General features: G+C 43.1%; 1 protein-coding gene across 1 annotated transcript in view; it reads left to right on the top strand.

Annotated features, from left to right (window-relative positions):
• Positions 1-15,120, top strand: part of XPO4 (exportin 4) — a 144,608-nt gene that overhangs the window by 20,987 nt on the left and 108,501 nt on the right. Inside the window, exon 2 of the mRNA XM_077298369.1 lies at positions 10,359-10,464. Coding sequence (XP_077154484.1) covers positions 10,359-10,464 — 106 coding nt within the window. The remainder of the gene's footprint in view (positions 1-10,358; positions 10,465-15,120) is intronic.

Genomic DNA, 15,120 nt, shown 5'->3' with positions numbered 1-15,120 from the left:
GGAAGAACTTGAAAAAAAACTCTCAAGGGACGCTTTCTGTTTCTTAAAATGCATGCCTGCACACGTCAGAGTGAACTATTTTGCCATCAATGTCCGATTTGTTTGTGACAAAAATGAAATGGTTACCAAGACATTGGCAGTAAAAGACACCAAAGCTCATCACACCAGTGAGTTTCTCCAGGTCTTGGTGGAAAAGGTTCTGCAAGACTATGAACTTAAAGAGCAAGTTCTTTCTGTCGTAACTGACAAAGCTTCAAATATGATAAGTACTATTAAGCTAATGAATGAGAGTAATGATGGTGACCAGCAGCTAGAAGAAGATTCTGGGTCCACAGACACAGAAATGTTTGAAATAGAGGAACACAGTTTTGTAACTGAGGAGCAAACTGAAGTTGCTTCAGATGAACAGCAACATGATAGTTTAGATCTTGTTGAAACTGTGTCAATACTTTCATTCATCACATGCGCTGTGTTGTGCATACGCTACAGCTGGCTATAAGAGACAGTCTGCAAGAAGGACATGCTGCTGCACTGATTGGCAAGGTGAGAAAATTGGCTACTGTTGCCAGAACCCCTAAAGTTGACTCAATTTTGAAGAGACGTGCTGGAAAAGGGGCAATTATTGATCAAGCCACAAGATGGGGCAGTACTTACTTAATGATTCAGCGCTTGGTTGAACTGAAAACCTTTCTTGTAGACATGGCTAACCCTCAACTGACGCTAAATGAAAGTCAGTGGAATCAGGTGACTGAGCTGAAAAAATTGCTAGAGCACCCATTTACAGTGACTAAAAAATTACAAGCAGAGGACTTAACTCCAGGTATTTTCTTAAAGGAGTGGAAGAACCTGATGTTTCGCCTGTCCCAAAGAGGAGGGTTAATTGCAAGTGGCATTGCTACATCAATGAAATGGAGAGAGGAGCTACTATTACAAAATAACATTCTTTTGGCATCTGTTTATGTAGACCCAATGCATCGGATTCTTCTAGATGATCAACAGCTAACTAAAGGAAAAGAAGCTCTGTTTGAAATAGCAGTAAGGATGAAAGGGTTGCAGAACAGTCAGGAGGAACAAGAAGAATTTGGTCGTCCTGCCACAACTTCACCCTCATCAACTGATGAAGAATTTAATTTTGAAAAATATTTGGATCACAAGGACCGTGCAAAGCGTTCCCGCATAGAAGAAGAGTCATCCCCATGAAAGAACACAGCCAGTACATTTCAGCAGAATTTTTCATGCGCGCTAAAAGAAATTGAGAAATTTGACCGTTCATCAAAAATAACAGTGCAACAAGCAATGATTCCTCTGTATCCTGACATTGTCAGAGATGTTGCCCGAGTGATTACTGCTTTGCCACCAACCCAAGTTAGTGTAGAGAGGTTGTTCTCTGCTCTCAAAATAATTAGATCAGATTTGAGGGCATCCATGAAGGAGGATCTGACAGAGGCAATACTTTTTCTGAGGACAAATTTATAGATTTCTTCTTATTAACTGCATAACAGTGTTTATTGCATATTTACTTACAAGAGTTTAGAAAAGTTTGTAAAAGTTATTTGCTATATTCTAATTGTATTCTAATAAATATAGTTTTTGCTCTAAGTGGTCTGATTACTTATATGATGGTGAGAAACTGAATAAGCACGATGTTAATATTTTACAACAGTAAATTTATTGTTACGAATTGGCCATTTATGAAGGAGCCGGAGTCGGAACCTGATAAAATCCAGGAGTCTGAGTCGCAACTGTGGCTTACCGACTCCACAGCCCTGCAGTAAATGTTGCTGATGGATCTGTTTTTTTCTCTCATAGACTTGTATTGGCGACGGATTGTGACGGATGGCCTCACGTTTCACGTGATCCGTCGTAAATTCTGTGTTTGAATTCTGTCATTTGACGGATCCATCGTAAATTCTGTGTCGGTCGCCCGGAGACAACGGACATAATAAAGTTTTTTTTGTGTACGTCGAAAAATCGGACAGCGACGGATCCTGCGCTGTCTGTCGTTGGCTATAATGGAAGCCTATGGTCGCAGGATCCGTCGATGTTCGTCAAAAGACTGAATCCAGCAATGGATTCCATTTTTTGAAACTGAGCATGCGTGGAAGAATTTCTAATACCTGTAATTTAACCCATTTTTCCATTCAGGGAACAAAAAAAATCTCTCGCCCTCTCTCCCGGCAGCAGCTGCTTCGACGGATCCGTCAAAAAAACAGATCCAGTGCATCAGTTTTTTTACAATCTGCACAGGATCGTCTTTCCAACACTTTCACGGATTGTGACTGATTCTAAAAAACTGATGTGTGAAAGAGGCCTATTGTCTGTTGTTAAATTGCTTTAGACAGCATGAAAATAAGCAAGTCTACAATTGACTTGCTTTTTCTCACTCTCCTGCAATAACCACTTATATCTTTCATAGAGTACAGCAGGCTTCCCTAGATTTCAGTCTCTTATATTTCAACATCCCAGACAGCTCTCTCCAGCCCCTTGATTTCTATACACCAGTTAGCTTTTCATCTCCCTCCCCCTCTAATCTTTTGAAGAGATTCTGTTATAAATTACCAGCCCCCAGCTATCACAGTCTCTCAAGGCCCTCTACTCATAGTCTGGAGTTGTCTGCTTGTTCAAATGCCATTATCTCTCTGTGTAAATACAGGGATAGCAGTGCAGACTCAATAACAAACCACTGATGGCTGAATGTGTTTCATCAGAACTTGTGCTAAAGGTACCGTCACACTCAGCGACGCTGCAGCGATATAGACAACGAGCCGATCGCTGCAGCGTCGCTGTAGAGATGTCAAACACAGCAGCTCCAGAACGATGCAGGAGCGATCCTGTGACGTAACGGTGACTCACTTATCGTTCTCACAGGTCGTTAGCTCCATGTTTAACATTGCTGGCATCGTTGCTTTTGCTGTCAAACACAACGATACATGCCGACCTGACGAAGAAATAAAGTTCTGGACTTCCAGCTCCGACCAGCGATGGCTCAGCGGGATCCAGATCGCTGCTGCGTGTCAAACACAACGAGATCGCTATCCAGGATGCTGCAACGTCACGGATCGTTGTCGTTCTCGTTGTAAAGTTGCTGAGTGTGAAGGTACCTTAAGGCTACGTTCACTTTTGCGTTGTTGGGCGCAGTGTCGTCGACGCATGCATCATGCGCCCCTATCTTTAACATGGGGGGTGCATGGACATGTGCCGGTATGCGTTGTACTGCGTTTTACGACGCATGCGTCATATAGACGCACAAGACAGGGCGCAGGGGACGCTACTTGTAGCGTTTTCCCTGCGCCGAAATTCCCGATCTGTAGGATCTGATGACAACGCATGCGTCGCAAAACGCTGCGTTGTGTACATGCGTTGCTGGTTGCGTCGCGTCGCCGACGCTGCGCCCAACAGCACCCATCACTACCTGAGCAGTTTCTGTGGGTTGTAGACACTGCCTCCTGCTACTGTACCTCAAGGGGTGAGAGCAATGACATAATGCAAAAGTGACCAAAGCAGCCAAAAAGGATGAGATTAGAGAAATGGTCTGTGATCACCCCCTGCAGAACCACTCCTTTATATTGGTTGTCTTGCTAATTGCCTGTCATGTCTATCTGTTCCATTTGCACAACAGCAGGAGAAATTGATTAACAATCAGTGTTGCTTCATAACTGGACAGCTTGATTTCACAGAAGTGTGATTGTCTTGTGATTACATTGTCATGTTTAAGTGTTCACTTTATATTTTTTTGAGCAGTGTATATAGATGCTATTTGGGCAGCCAGTATTTTCTCAATGTAATGGTTTTATGTGCAGGTAGACATGGCCAAAACCTTTGTCTGCAGGGCATTGAGAAAGTTCAGAGAGCTTGTGGCTGACTTGAAATATTCCCTCTGATATTCTGAAGGGCTTGTGTGACATTGTCCTGCACCTCCCTGTAACCCCTTACTTGCCTCATTTTGAGAAGTGGGCAGAAATTGACTGAGACTCTCTGTGAACACTTTGGCTGTCCATGTAGAACCTGAGAGCCAAACCCAAACTGAGAGCTATCCCCAAACCCCCCTTTGACCGGCCCAGAACGATTGGGGGATATTATCCTTCGAGAGAGTGCTTGTGATGGGCCAAATCCTTGTGCATTTGTGTGACACAACATTTTTGCATGGAAAAAGTACAACCTTGAAAAAAAATAATAAGAAAAAATACAGGTAATTTGACATTTTTGCAGGCAATTTGTCAGTTAAGGTCAAATCTGTATTGAATGATTAAGAATTATTGGAGTGTTCAGTTTATGAAATGGATCTTGAGCCATGGTGCAGACTTGATGGAGCAGTTTTTAGCATAGATTTGACGGTCTTTTTTGGTGCGGATTTGAAGTAGTTTTTTTTTGTGTGTGTGTGTGCAGAAACAGTGGAATTCTAAAATTAGAAAACAACTTTTTTAAACATGTTTTTTCAGCTTGTATGGAAAAAAAATTCAATACAAAACTCAGTTTCACAGTGTCTTAAAATACTAAGTGGGTTTTAGTTTTCATGAAATAACATCTACTTGCTTAAACTATTGAACACTAGACTTTTTGGAGAAAAGCATGTGGTGAAAAGAGGCAGTGCCCGATTCATGAAGACCAGCGTGAACAACGCTAGTCTTGATGAATCGGGCACTGCGGTTTTTTTTATTCCTGCTGCATATTTTTGTCCACAAAGCTCAACGTTCAATAGTCAAGCAAGTAATGTTGTTTTCTGAAAAGGTCTGGAGTCAAACGCTCTTCATGAATCATAAGCGCCGGTATGAGCGGCATACACTTCTGTGTGCACCTTGTCAAAAATCCTACTGCAGCCCCTGCTGAAGTAAAATTTGTGGCATACCGAAGGACGCCGCTCGTCATAACTAGAGATGAGCAAATATGTTCGGAAAACTATTTGCCGAATCCTAATTTTGCCATATTTGTGCCATATTGGTGCCCAATTTGTGCCGAATTTACGTTTGACGCTAGTTTCCGAACATATTCACTCATCTTTACTACCATTGACTCTAATGGCCTTCGGCGAATATTGCAAATACAATGTTTGCTGGCGATCGTAATCCGAGCCGAATATATAAAAATTCGCTCCTCTCCGGTCATGACTTTGATGAGTGTCGGTTGACATATCCTGTCCTTCCCCAGCTCTGCCCATTCTGTTGGAGTTGGGAGAAACTTGCATGAAAATGACAAAAGTTGCAAAAATTTTGGCACAGCTCGGAATTATTCCTAATTTTTGTGACTTTTCAAAGTTTTTACGCTGCGGGCCTGATTAATCAGAGACACTAATATTGGTGGGGTTCCGACTTTGGGCGGTGATCTACTGTGGCTTACCCTCCTTGTGGAGTGTGTCAATGACTGCCTTCTGGACTTCTGTCAAGTCAGCAGTCTTCCCCATGATTGTGGAGCTACTGAAACAAACTAAGGGACATTTCTAAATGCTTAGGAAGCCTTTGTAGGTGTTTTTTGTTAATTATTCTAATTTACTGAGATAATGACTTTTGGGTTTTCATTGGCTGTAAGCCATAATCATCAACATTAATAGAAATAAACACTTGAAATAGATCATTCTGTTTGTAATGACTCTATATAATATGTGAGTTTCACTTTTTGTATTGAAGAACTGAAATAAATTAACTTTTTGATGATATTCTAATTTTGTGAGAAGCACCTGTACTTACTCTTTATCCAACAATTTTGTTATAGGTGGGAGTATTTCAGTCATATACTCTCTTCTCTTCCTGATTTATACCTTACTACACAAGTATATTACTTTGCCATGTTTTGTAGCAGTGCCATGTTCTGGCCAGTCTATCATCATCTTTATCATTGTGTACTATTTTAATCTTTGAATTAATAAACAGAATTTTTTATATTTTCACCCTTTGGTCATTTGGTGCATTTTGTGTATATGCTCTTTTATCTTTTGCGCTGAAACCTTATTCTTATCTATAGCAGTAGAATAACGCGTGTTAGTGTGACTGCCCCCTAAGGCGAAGTTCACTCTGGGCATTTTTGCTGCATTTTCTTTCTGCAGCAAAACCTGAATACTTGGCCAGAAAGAAGCTGCTACAATAATGCAGGTTTTTCTGTGTTTTTTGTGGCAGTTTTTTTTTCTTCCATTCAATGGGTGAAAAACGTTGCAAGTGACATGCTCTATGCCCAGAAAAAACCATGCAAAGCACAAAATGCCGATGACAAAAAAAGCAAGCTATGTGCATGAGACCTATCTGGTACTGTAAAATGCAGCTAAAAATTAGCATAAAAAGTAGCAAAAGTGCCCAATGTGACCTTGGCCTTATTTTTATCCTGTGGTCTGAGGCAGCCAGACATGTCTTCACATTGCACTATGTGTAAGAATCATTGACACAAGGGAATCACTTTTAGGTCGGCTTAACGTTTAGTCTGAAGCGGACAGTAAGGGTATGTGCACACGTTGCGGATTTCTTGCAGAAAATTCCTGAAGAAAACCGGAAATTTTCTGCAAGAAATCCGCATTTTTTTTTGCGTTTTTTTTCCGGTTTTTTTTCGCGTTTTTTTAGCATTCTGCAAGCGTAATTAGCTTGCAGAATGCTAAAGTTTTCCAAGCGATCTGTAGCATCGCTTGGAAAACTGACTGACAGGTTGGTCACACTTGTCAAACATAGCGTTTGACAAGTGTGACCAACTTTTTACTATAGATGCAGCTTATGCAGCATCTATAGTAAAAGATAGAATGTTTAAAAATAATAAAAAAAATAAAAAAATGCTTATACTCACCCAGACATCTCCTCAGCGGCCGTCCGGCTCCTCTTCTAGCTGGTCTGTGCGCACAGGACCTCCCGTGACGTCACGGTCACGTGAGCGGTCACATGACCGCTCACGACCAATCACAGGACAGTGACGTCATTCGGCGAGGTCCTTCAGCGCACACCAGCTACAGGAACCGAACGGCAGCGTGCGAGGAGGCGGGAATACATCGAGGGTGAGTATAGGACTGTTTATTATTTTATTTCTTATTTTTTGACCACTTATATGGTGCCCAGTGCGTGGAGGAGAGTCTCCTCTCCTCCACCCTGGGTACCAACCGCATATAATCTGCTTACTTCCCGCATGGTGTGCACAGCCCCGTGCGGGAAGTAAGCAGATCAATGGACCCCTAGGTGTGCGGAATCCCTGCAATTCCGCATTTTTAATGAACATGTTGCTTTTTTTTCCGCTATGCGATTTTTTCGCGGAAAAAATCGCAACATTTGCACAAAAAATGCGGAATACCCTGTAAATAATAGGAGGCTTATGTAAGCGTTTTTTTTTCGCGTTTTTATCACGTTTTTATAGCGAAAAAACGCTAACAATCCTGAACGTGTGCACATGGCCTTACAATGTCTTTTCTAGCCTAAAGATGCCAACACATTCTCTGCTTTAGTGTAATTGACAGTTTGTCCTCTAGATGGCGCTATGTCATCAGTAGTTAGCGCCTGTGCTGGGAAGGATGCTTGCTTATAGAGCCGTCATTTCTAGAGATACGGTATGTATTGTTCACACCGGACTGGATTCTTGGGTGTAAACAATGTGACGTTTATTGCCACTGCTTACACAGTACCAAAACAAAACCATAAACACAAAATCCCTAGCCTTGTCCTAGCCATGTGCAACAAAATAGACCCTGGCTAGTCCCAGTTCTATCACACAACAGCTACTGGCCATAGCATCCAGTGATACCTGCAGTTTGGTGCACACGGCCTGTGCAGACTCTTAGAGATTCTGGCCTGCAGAGCTAGGGTTTAACCCTAGCCTACCTGGTTTTGCTGAATAAATATATATCTATATAGATATATATTGTAAATATAATATTTTTATTTATTATTGGCGATGCCAGGTAGGCTAGGGTTAAATTCTAGCTTTACAGCACATATGTCAAACTCTGGTCCACGGGCCAAATCTGGCCTGCGGGGCGAGTATATTTAGCCTGCTACGCTGACGGGTCCCCTGAATATATTTGGCCTGCGACGCCAGGTGGGTCTCCCGCCTGGCATCACTTTTATAATGGCATCCTAGATACCAAAGGTTGAAAGCAATGAAGGAGGAGGCAGCGTCGGCTGATGCTCCCTCTCCCATCATTCCCCCTCAGCAATGGGTGCAATAACGTCATTACAATGTGCCTGCTGTACTGAGATGTGCGGAGGATATGAAGACCTGAAGATAGCGGAGCAGCTAGGGAACCGGCAGAGGTGAGGATTGATTTATTTAGTTTAATATTGGGCCCATATACTGTATGAAACACTATGTGGGGCGCATTATACTGTATGGAGCACTATGTGTAACCTATTATATAGTGTAGGGAGCACGATGTGGGGTGCATTATACTCTATGGATGCACCTTGTATACATGGTTCCTCATCCCCATCCTTGTCTGCATGACTCCTCATCCCCATCCTTGTCTGCATGACTCCTTGTCCCCATCTTTGCCTTGCATGGCCCCCATGAGAAATGCATAAAACAACAAAACAAAAACCTCCTACTTGCCTTCCTTGCGCACTCTCTCATCTTGTTCCGGTGCCAGCAGCTCCTGCGGCCGAGCGATCACGTGTCCCCGCTCATTAAGGGAATGAATATTCACCTCTCTCCATGCCCGGCTGCTGCGGCTGTAACTGTGCGCGCTATAGGAGAAATGAATATTCATTGCCAGTGCAGTGAATATTCATTTCTCCTTAGCAGTGGGCACAGGCTTTAGCCGCAGCAGCCGGCTCCTGCCTCCTGTGACCCACTGCTTCGCCGCTCCCCCACCCCCGCCGTCTTCAGGGACAATGACTCGTGTGTAAGCCGAGGGGAGCGTTTTCAGCACAAAAAAATGTGCTGAAAAACTAGGCTTATACACGAGTATATACAGTACATTGAAAAGAGACTTCCTGCTCATGCATACAGTGAGCCTTACATCCTGAAGAGTGATGACATCACGGAGAAGAGGAGCGGAGCGGTGCTCGATACTAGAGAAGATGGCGGTAAATGAGCATATTGCACTCACCCTACATACACAGATTTACTAAAAGGAAAAAAAAAGAAAAATTTCAGTTTTAAAGTCCAAGAAACCCGTTTAAGAGTTGGTCTTTCTTGATAAAGGGTCCAAAAACCATCCATGTTTGGTAATTGAATATCTTACGGCTGTAACATCTAGTTGTGTCTGGCTGCTCATTTATACTATGTGCTGTGGAGTATTATTATATTATCCTGCAGTTGAGTTGCTGGGGTAGTTCATTTGAGACATCCCCTTTAAATAATATCTCTCACAGCCGCCACTAGTGATTGCTTGGTGTGACGCTGAGCCTTTTGGCCACACTGAAGGTGCACTGCGCTCCCTGATTAGTATATTTGATTGAACTTCAGTTTCTACAGAACTGAGGCGTCTTGTGGAGGATATAGCACCTTCAGAGCTTTGAGCATAGTGTGTTTCGGCTGATAGACTCCCTTTATTCGCATAGAGATTTAGATTCAAAAAGGAGACCGACACAAAACTAAGGAATGACTTATTTCCTTTACAGGTTCTTACTAAACCTAGCAGCGAAGCTTGGATCGTTTACCTATTGGTTCTCCATCATTTCCTACATTGTCAGCAGGGGTGGAGCTTGTAAACAGGCCCCTCCTGTGAGGAGCCTACACTGCTTAAAAAATGCTGGGGGGTTTCGACTGCAGTAAGAGGCATCCAAGCTCAGGGTGGAGCAGTCTTACTGCTGGTTCACATCACATTTTAGTTAGTGGCTCCGTCATAGCTTCCATCTGAATCTCTGAAAAACAGGCTTTAGACGGAAGTCCAAAGTGACTCCGGCAGTTGGTGAATCCTGATTCCTGTATTTCAAGTCCTCAGATGTTGGCCCAGACGGAGCCACCGATGTATGGCCAAACCTGATGTGACTATAGCCTTGGGCTCTGATCCCAGCATATGATGTAAGGACAGGAGAAGCTTCTGGTGCAAACACTAAACATTCTCCGTTTATTTATCCAAAGGAGTGTTTTGTTTTATTTTATTTTTTTTTGTCCTGTTGGTGCTATTTTATTACTACTACACTTTTTTATATGCATAGTTGTACAGGGAACATTTAATACCTTTTTATATATGTTTTAATTTTTTTTCCATGGAAATCTATGGGTGAGGTGCCCAAATATAATAGCAAAGGTGAGAACCTTGCATCCGAGTTATAAATCAGCAAATCCTTCCGGCATGGACCACTCCTCAGAGGGCATCAATACAATCTGACCATAGCTTTAGTCCCACACCTTATCATGAACATGTTGCCCACCCGTGAAGGGATAGATAGGAAATCAGTTCTAAATGAAAATAAAAGGCAACAAATGTTAACTTCCTGCCTTTTCTGCTTTTCTAGGCTCCGCCATCAATGGTCAATAATGAACAACGGCAGCATGCAGAACACATATTTCTCTCCTTTAGAAAATCAAAGTCGCCCTTTGCTGTATGCAAACATATATTAGGTGAGTACGGTCAAGTTACTGTTGGGTGACGTGGGAGCTGGTGTATTTGGTGTAATGTATTTACGATCTCTTCTAGCCCACTAGAATGCTGTAGGTAAATGAAAGGGAATCTGTCGCTCCCAAAATGAACTTTAAAGGGAACCTGTCCGCAGGGTTGTGCACAGTAACCTACAGTGTGTCAGGTTGGCACCGTTATACTGATAAGAACGATACCTTGTTTGATGAAATCCATCTCATGGTTGTTGTTTAATCTTTATTTTCAGTTTTGAGTTAATGATATGCTCATGCCCCGGGGCGGCCTGTGGGGGATGGGGGGTCTGCATTTGGTGCTCTGCTTAGGCTACTTTCACTCTTCCGTCGGTACGGGGCCGTCGCAAACCGTCGGCCCGACGGACGTTGTGCAAAATAGTGCACAACGTGGGCAGCGGATGCAGTTTTCAGACGCATCCGCTGCCCATTATGAGTTCCGGGGAGGAGGGGGCGGAGTTTCAGTACAAAAAAACATTACATTGAACGGTTTTTTTGTGACGACGGTCCGCCAATTACGACACACTCAGAGCACGATATATGGAACGTGTGTCCATACGTCGCGATGCGTCGGTAATACAAGTCTATGTGCAAAAAACGCATCCTGCGGGCAACTTTCCAGGATGCGTTTTTTGCACAGAACGACACATTGCAACGTCTTTATAAAGACAGAAGTGTGAGAGTAGCCTTAGGTATTCATATGTATGGGGTCTGATAAGTCACTGATCCCTCACTGACCTGCCCCCTATTTTACATAATGAGTAATTATATACAGTGGGTACAAAAAAGTATTCAGACCACTTTTAAATTTTTCACTCTGTTTCTTCGTTTTTTTTTTTTTGTAAGTTCCAAAAAGTTCATTTTTTTTTCTCATTAATGTACACTCTGCACCTTTGCATATTTATTTAAAAAAAAAAAATGAAATATCACATGGTCATAAGTATTCAGACCCTTTGCTCAGACACTCATATTTAAGTCACATGCTGTCAATTTCCTTGTGATCCTCCTTGAGATGGTTCTCCTTCATTGGAGTCCAGCTGTGTGTAATTAAACTGATAGGACTTGATTTGGAAAGGCGCACACCTGTCTATATAAGACCTCACAGCTCACAGTGCATGGCAGACCAAAGGAGAATCATGAGGTCAAAGGAACTGTCCGAGAGACAGAATTGTGGCAAGGCACAGATCTGGCCAAGGTTACAACAGAATTTCTGCAGTACTCAAGGTTCCTAAGAGCACAGCATGATAGCATCTGCATTTATCAATCTAATTCTTTTTATTTCATGCTATAAATAAATTCATTAAAAGTGTCTCAAAATGCGCCACCTACGCAGTAGTAGCTATCGGCGATCCGTTAGCTGCTACTGTGCAGGTGTCGGCGGCACCATCTTGCTAGAGAATAAAAAAAAGCCTCCTACCAGATGTCGCCCCCTGCTTATTAGTATCTATCGGGTCGCCGCAGGAGGTGCCATCTTGCTAGACAAAAAAAAAATGTCTCCATTAAGATGGGACCATCTTTTAGGAGGCAATTTTTTCTTTTCTCTAGCAAGCGCAATTTTCTCATCCCTAGCATGGTCTGCATGGCCCCCATTAGAAAAACATAAAAAATTAAATCCTTCTACTTACCGTCCCTGCGCTCCTTCGCAGCGTCTTGTTCCGGTGCCAGTAGCTGTGGCGGGCGATCATGTGTGCCCGCTACTTAAGGAAATGAATATTCACTGCCCTCCACGCCTGTGGGAATGGAGAGAAGTGAATATTCATTTCTCTTAAGAAGTAGCGGGCACACGCGTAATCGCCTGGCCGCTGCTGGAAGGAAGCTGGCTTCTGCTGCTAAAGTCTGTGCCCGCTGCTAAAAGGAAATGAATATTCACTGCCAATGCAGTGAATATACATTTCTCTTTAGCAGCGGGCACAGGCTTTAGCTGCAGCAAGTTGGCAGTAAGTTCCCCTCTATCTTTACTACCCAGCCAAGCTAAACTGACAGCTGAGGGCTGCAGCCCGTAGCTGCAGTTTTCGCCTGCTCTAGTTCTCAAAAATAGAGGGGACCACACAGTTTTGTAAAAAAAATGTTTTTCGTTAGTTAATTTATATATATATATTTTTTTTTTTTAATGGCTGGCCTAACCCGCTGGACCTGAATATCTATGGGCTCTCCCATCTCTAGTCATGATCACGAATTTTAATGCAATAGAGTAGAATATGGATGTAATAAATCTATTGCTAGTGTTTGTTTGTAGCATGTGTAATATACATACTCGCGCATCTCTGCCACATGCACATTTACACACGTGCTCAATAGTGCAATATCAAGTGTAATAAAAAATGCCTACTTATGTTACTAATGCCTCTATAATGCATAGCCAACCCTGGGTAGCAACCAATCAATACAAGCTGGCAATGACTATTGTATTACCTAGATCAAGAGCCACCATGCGAAATGGCAGCAGGTGCTGTGTCCTCCCACAGCCGACACTCGCTGTTTCGCCTATGCTTCTTCTGGGGGCGCAGCTGCTTTACCCACCCCTATCCGACATCTTGATTTCACTGGTTTCTGCATCCTCGGGATGCAGACACCTGTGAATCTAGTGGTGGAGCAGTTAGTAGCAGTCTGCTCCCTTTTCAACCATTATTGATTGTCTCAATACAACTGGAGCGATGATGTGGCTAGATCTTGCCTGCTGTGAAACCTCAGTCTCCACAGTGCAAAGACTGTATCAGTGCGATGGGGGACCAGGAGCGAGGTGAGCGTTTTTGTGTTGGGGGAGCTGTGGGAGATGTCATACTGTGCTGGGAGCTGTTGATCTTGCTACAAGGGCTGTCTAACTGGAGCAGTATGATTTACTGATTTTCATAAACTTAATAAAAGCAGTCAATTATATAGTTTGTTCTGCTTAATATTTTAAAATATGTTAAGAATTGAACAAAATTAATTTTGGCGTAGTGGTTTAACCCTACATAAGACTCTGTGTCTCTTGTGGCCACTCAGGAAAATTAATTAAACCACCCCTGCCATTGAAACGGCTTAATATACACACACCAGTATTTTTGATCAATATGACTATACCAAAACCAGGAGTGCCTCCAAAATTAAGAACAGATGTCCATCTTTTATTAATAGTTTTCTTTGTAAGTTGGACTTCTGGTTTTGGCTTACAAACACTGATGCAAAATACTCATGTGCGAACTGTAAAAGATCTCTCCTACTTTGCACTGATGAGGGGCAAACACCCTGAAACACATGTCTGCAAAATGGAGATTCTTATTTGGCTGTAAGTCTTTGGGCAGAGCCCCTTTAAAGAGTCAATATTGACTTTTGGGACTGCTACAGCCAATAAATGGCGCTAGAGTTTCTTCCTCTCTGAAGAATATTGCATATTTAAATGCTCCAAAAACACTGATGCAACAAAGTTTATGAAAATTTAAGTTAGTGTCGGTCTCAAAACTTTAGTTCACTTCAGTACAGTCAATACATAGTAACATAGTTATTAAGGTTGAAGGAAGACTTTAAGTCCATCTAGTTCAACCCATAGCCTAACCTAACATGCCCTAACATGTTGATCCAGGGGAAGGCAAAAAAAACCCATGTGGCAAAGAGTAACTCCACCTTGGGGAAAAAAATTCCTTCCCGACTCCACAAACGGCAATCGGACTAGTTCCCTGGATCAACGCCTTATCAAGGAATCTAGTGTATATACCCTGTAACATTATACTTTTCCAGAAAGGCATCCAGTCCCCTCTTAAATTTAACCCCTTCCTGACATCCGACGTACTATCCCGTCGAGGTGGGGTGGGCCCCCATGACCGCCGACGGGATAGTACGTCATAGCCGATCGGCCGCGCTCACGGGGGGAGCGCGGCCGATCGCGGCCGGGTGTCGGCTGCATATCGCAGCTGACATCCGGCACTATGTGCCAGGAGCGGTCACGGACCGCCCCCGGCACATTAACCCCCGGCACACCGCGATCAAACATGATCGCGATGTGCCGGCGGTGCAGGGAAGCATCGCGCAGGGAGGGGGCTCCCTGCGGGCTTCCCTGAGCCCCCCGCAGCAACGCGATGTGATCGCGTTGCTGCGAGGGTCTTACCTCCCTCCCTGCCTGCTCCAGACCCGGATCCAAGATGGCCGCGGATCCGGGTCCTGCAGGGAGGGAGGTGGCTTCACAGACGCCTGCTCAGAGCAGGCACTGTGAAGCAGCCTGCACCTCTCGCAGATCGGTGATCTGTCAGAGTGCTATGCAAACTGACAGATCACCGATCTGTATTGTCCCCCCCTGGGGCAAAGTAAAAAAGTAAAAAAAAAAATTTCCAAATGTGTAAAAAAAAATTAAAAAAAATATTCCAAAATAATGAAAAAAAAAAAAAAAATATTATTCCCATAAATACATTTCTTTATCTAAATAAAAAAAAAAAACAATAAAAGTACACATGTTTAGTATCGCCGCGTCCGTAACGACCCCACCTATAAAACTGCCCCACTAGTTAACCCCTTCAGTAAACACCGTAAGAAAAAAAAAAAAAAAACGAGGCAAAAAACAACGCTTTATTACCATACCGCCGAACAAAAAGTGGAATAACACGCGATCAAAAAGACATATATAAATAACCATGGTACCACTGAAAACGTCATCTT

The sequence above is a fragment of the Ranitomeya variabilis genome, chromosome 3, assembly GCF_051348905.1.
Source record: "Ranitomeya variabilis isolate aRanVar5 chromosome 3, aRanVar5.hap1, whole genome shotgun sequence".
Lineage (NCBI taxonomy): Eukaryota > Metazoa > Chordata > Amphibia > Anura > Dendrobatidae > Ranitomeya > Ranitomeya variabilis.
Note: the sequence above shows the minus strand (reverse complement) of the source record. Positions and strands in the feature narration are given on the sequence as shown.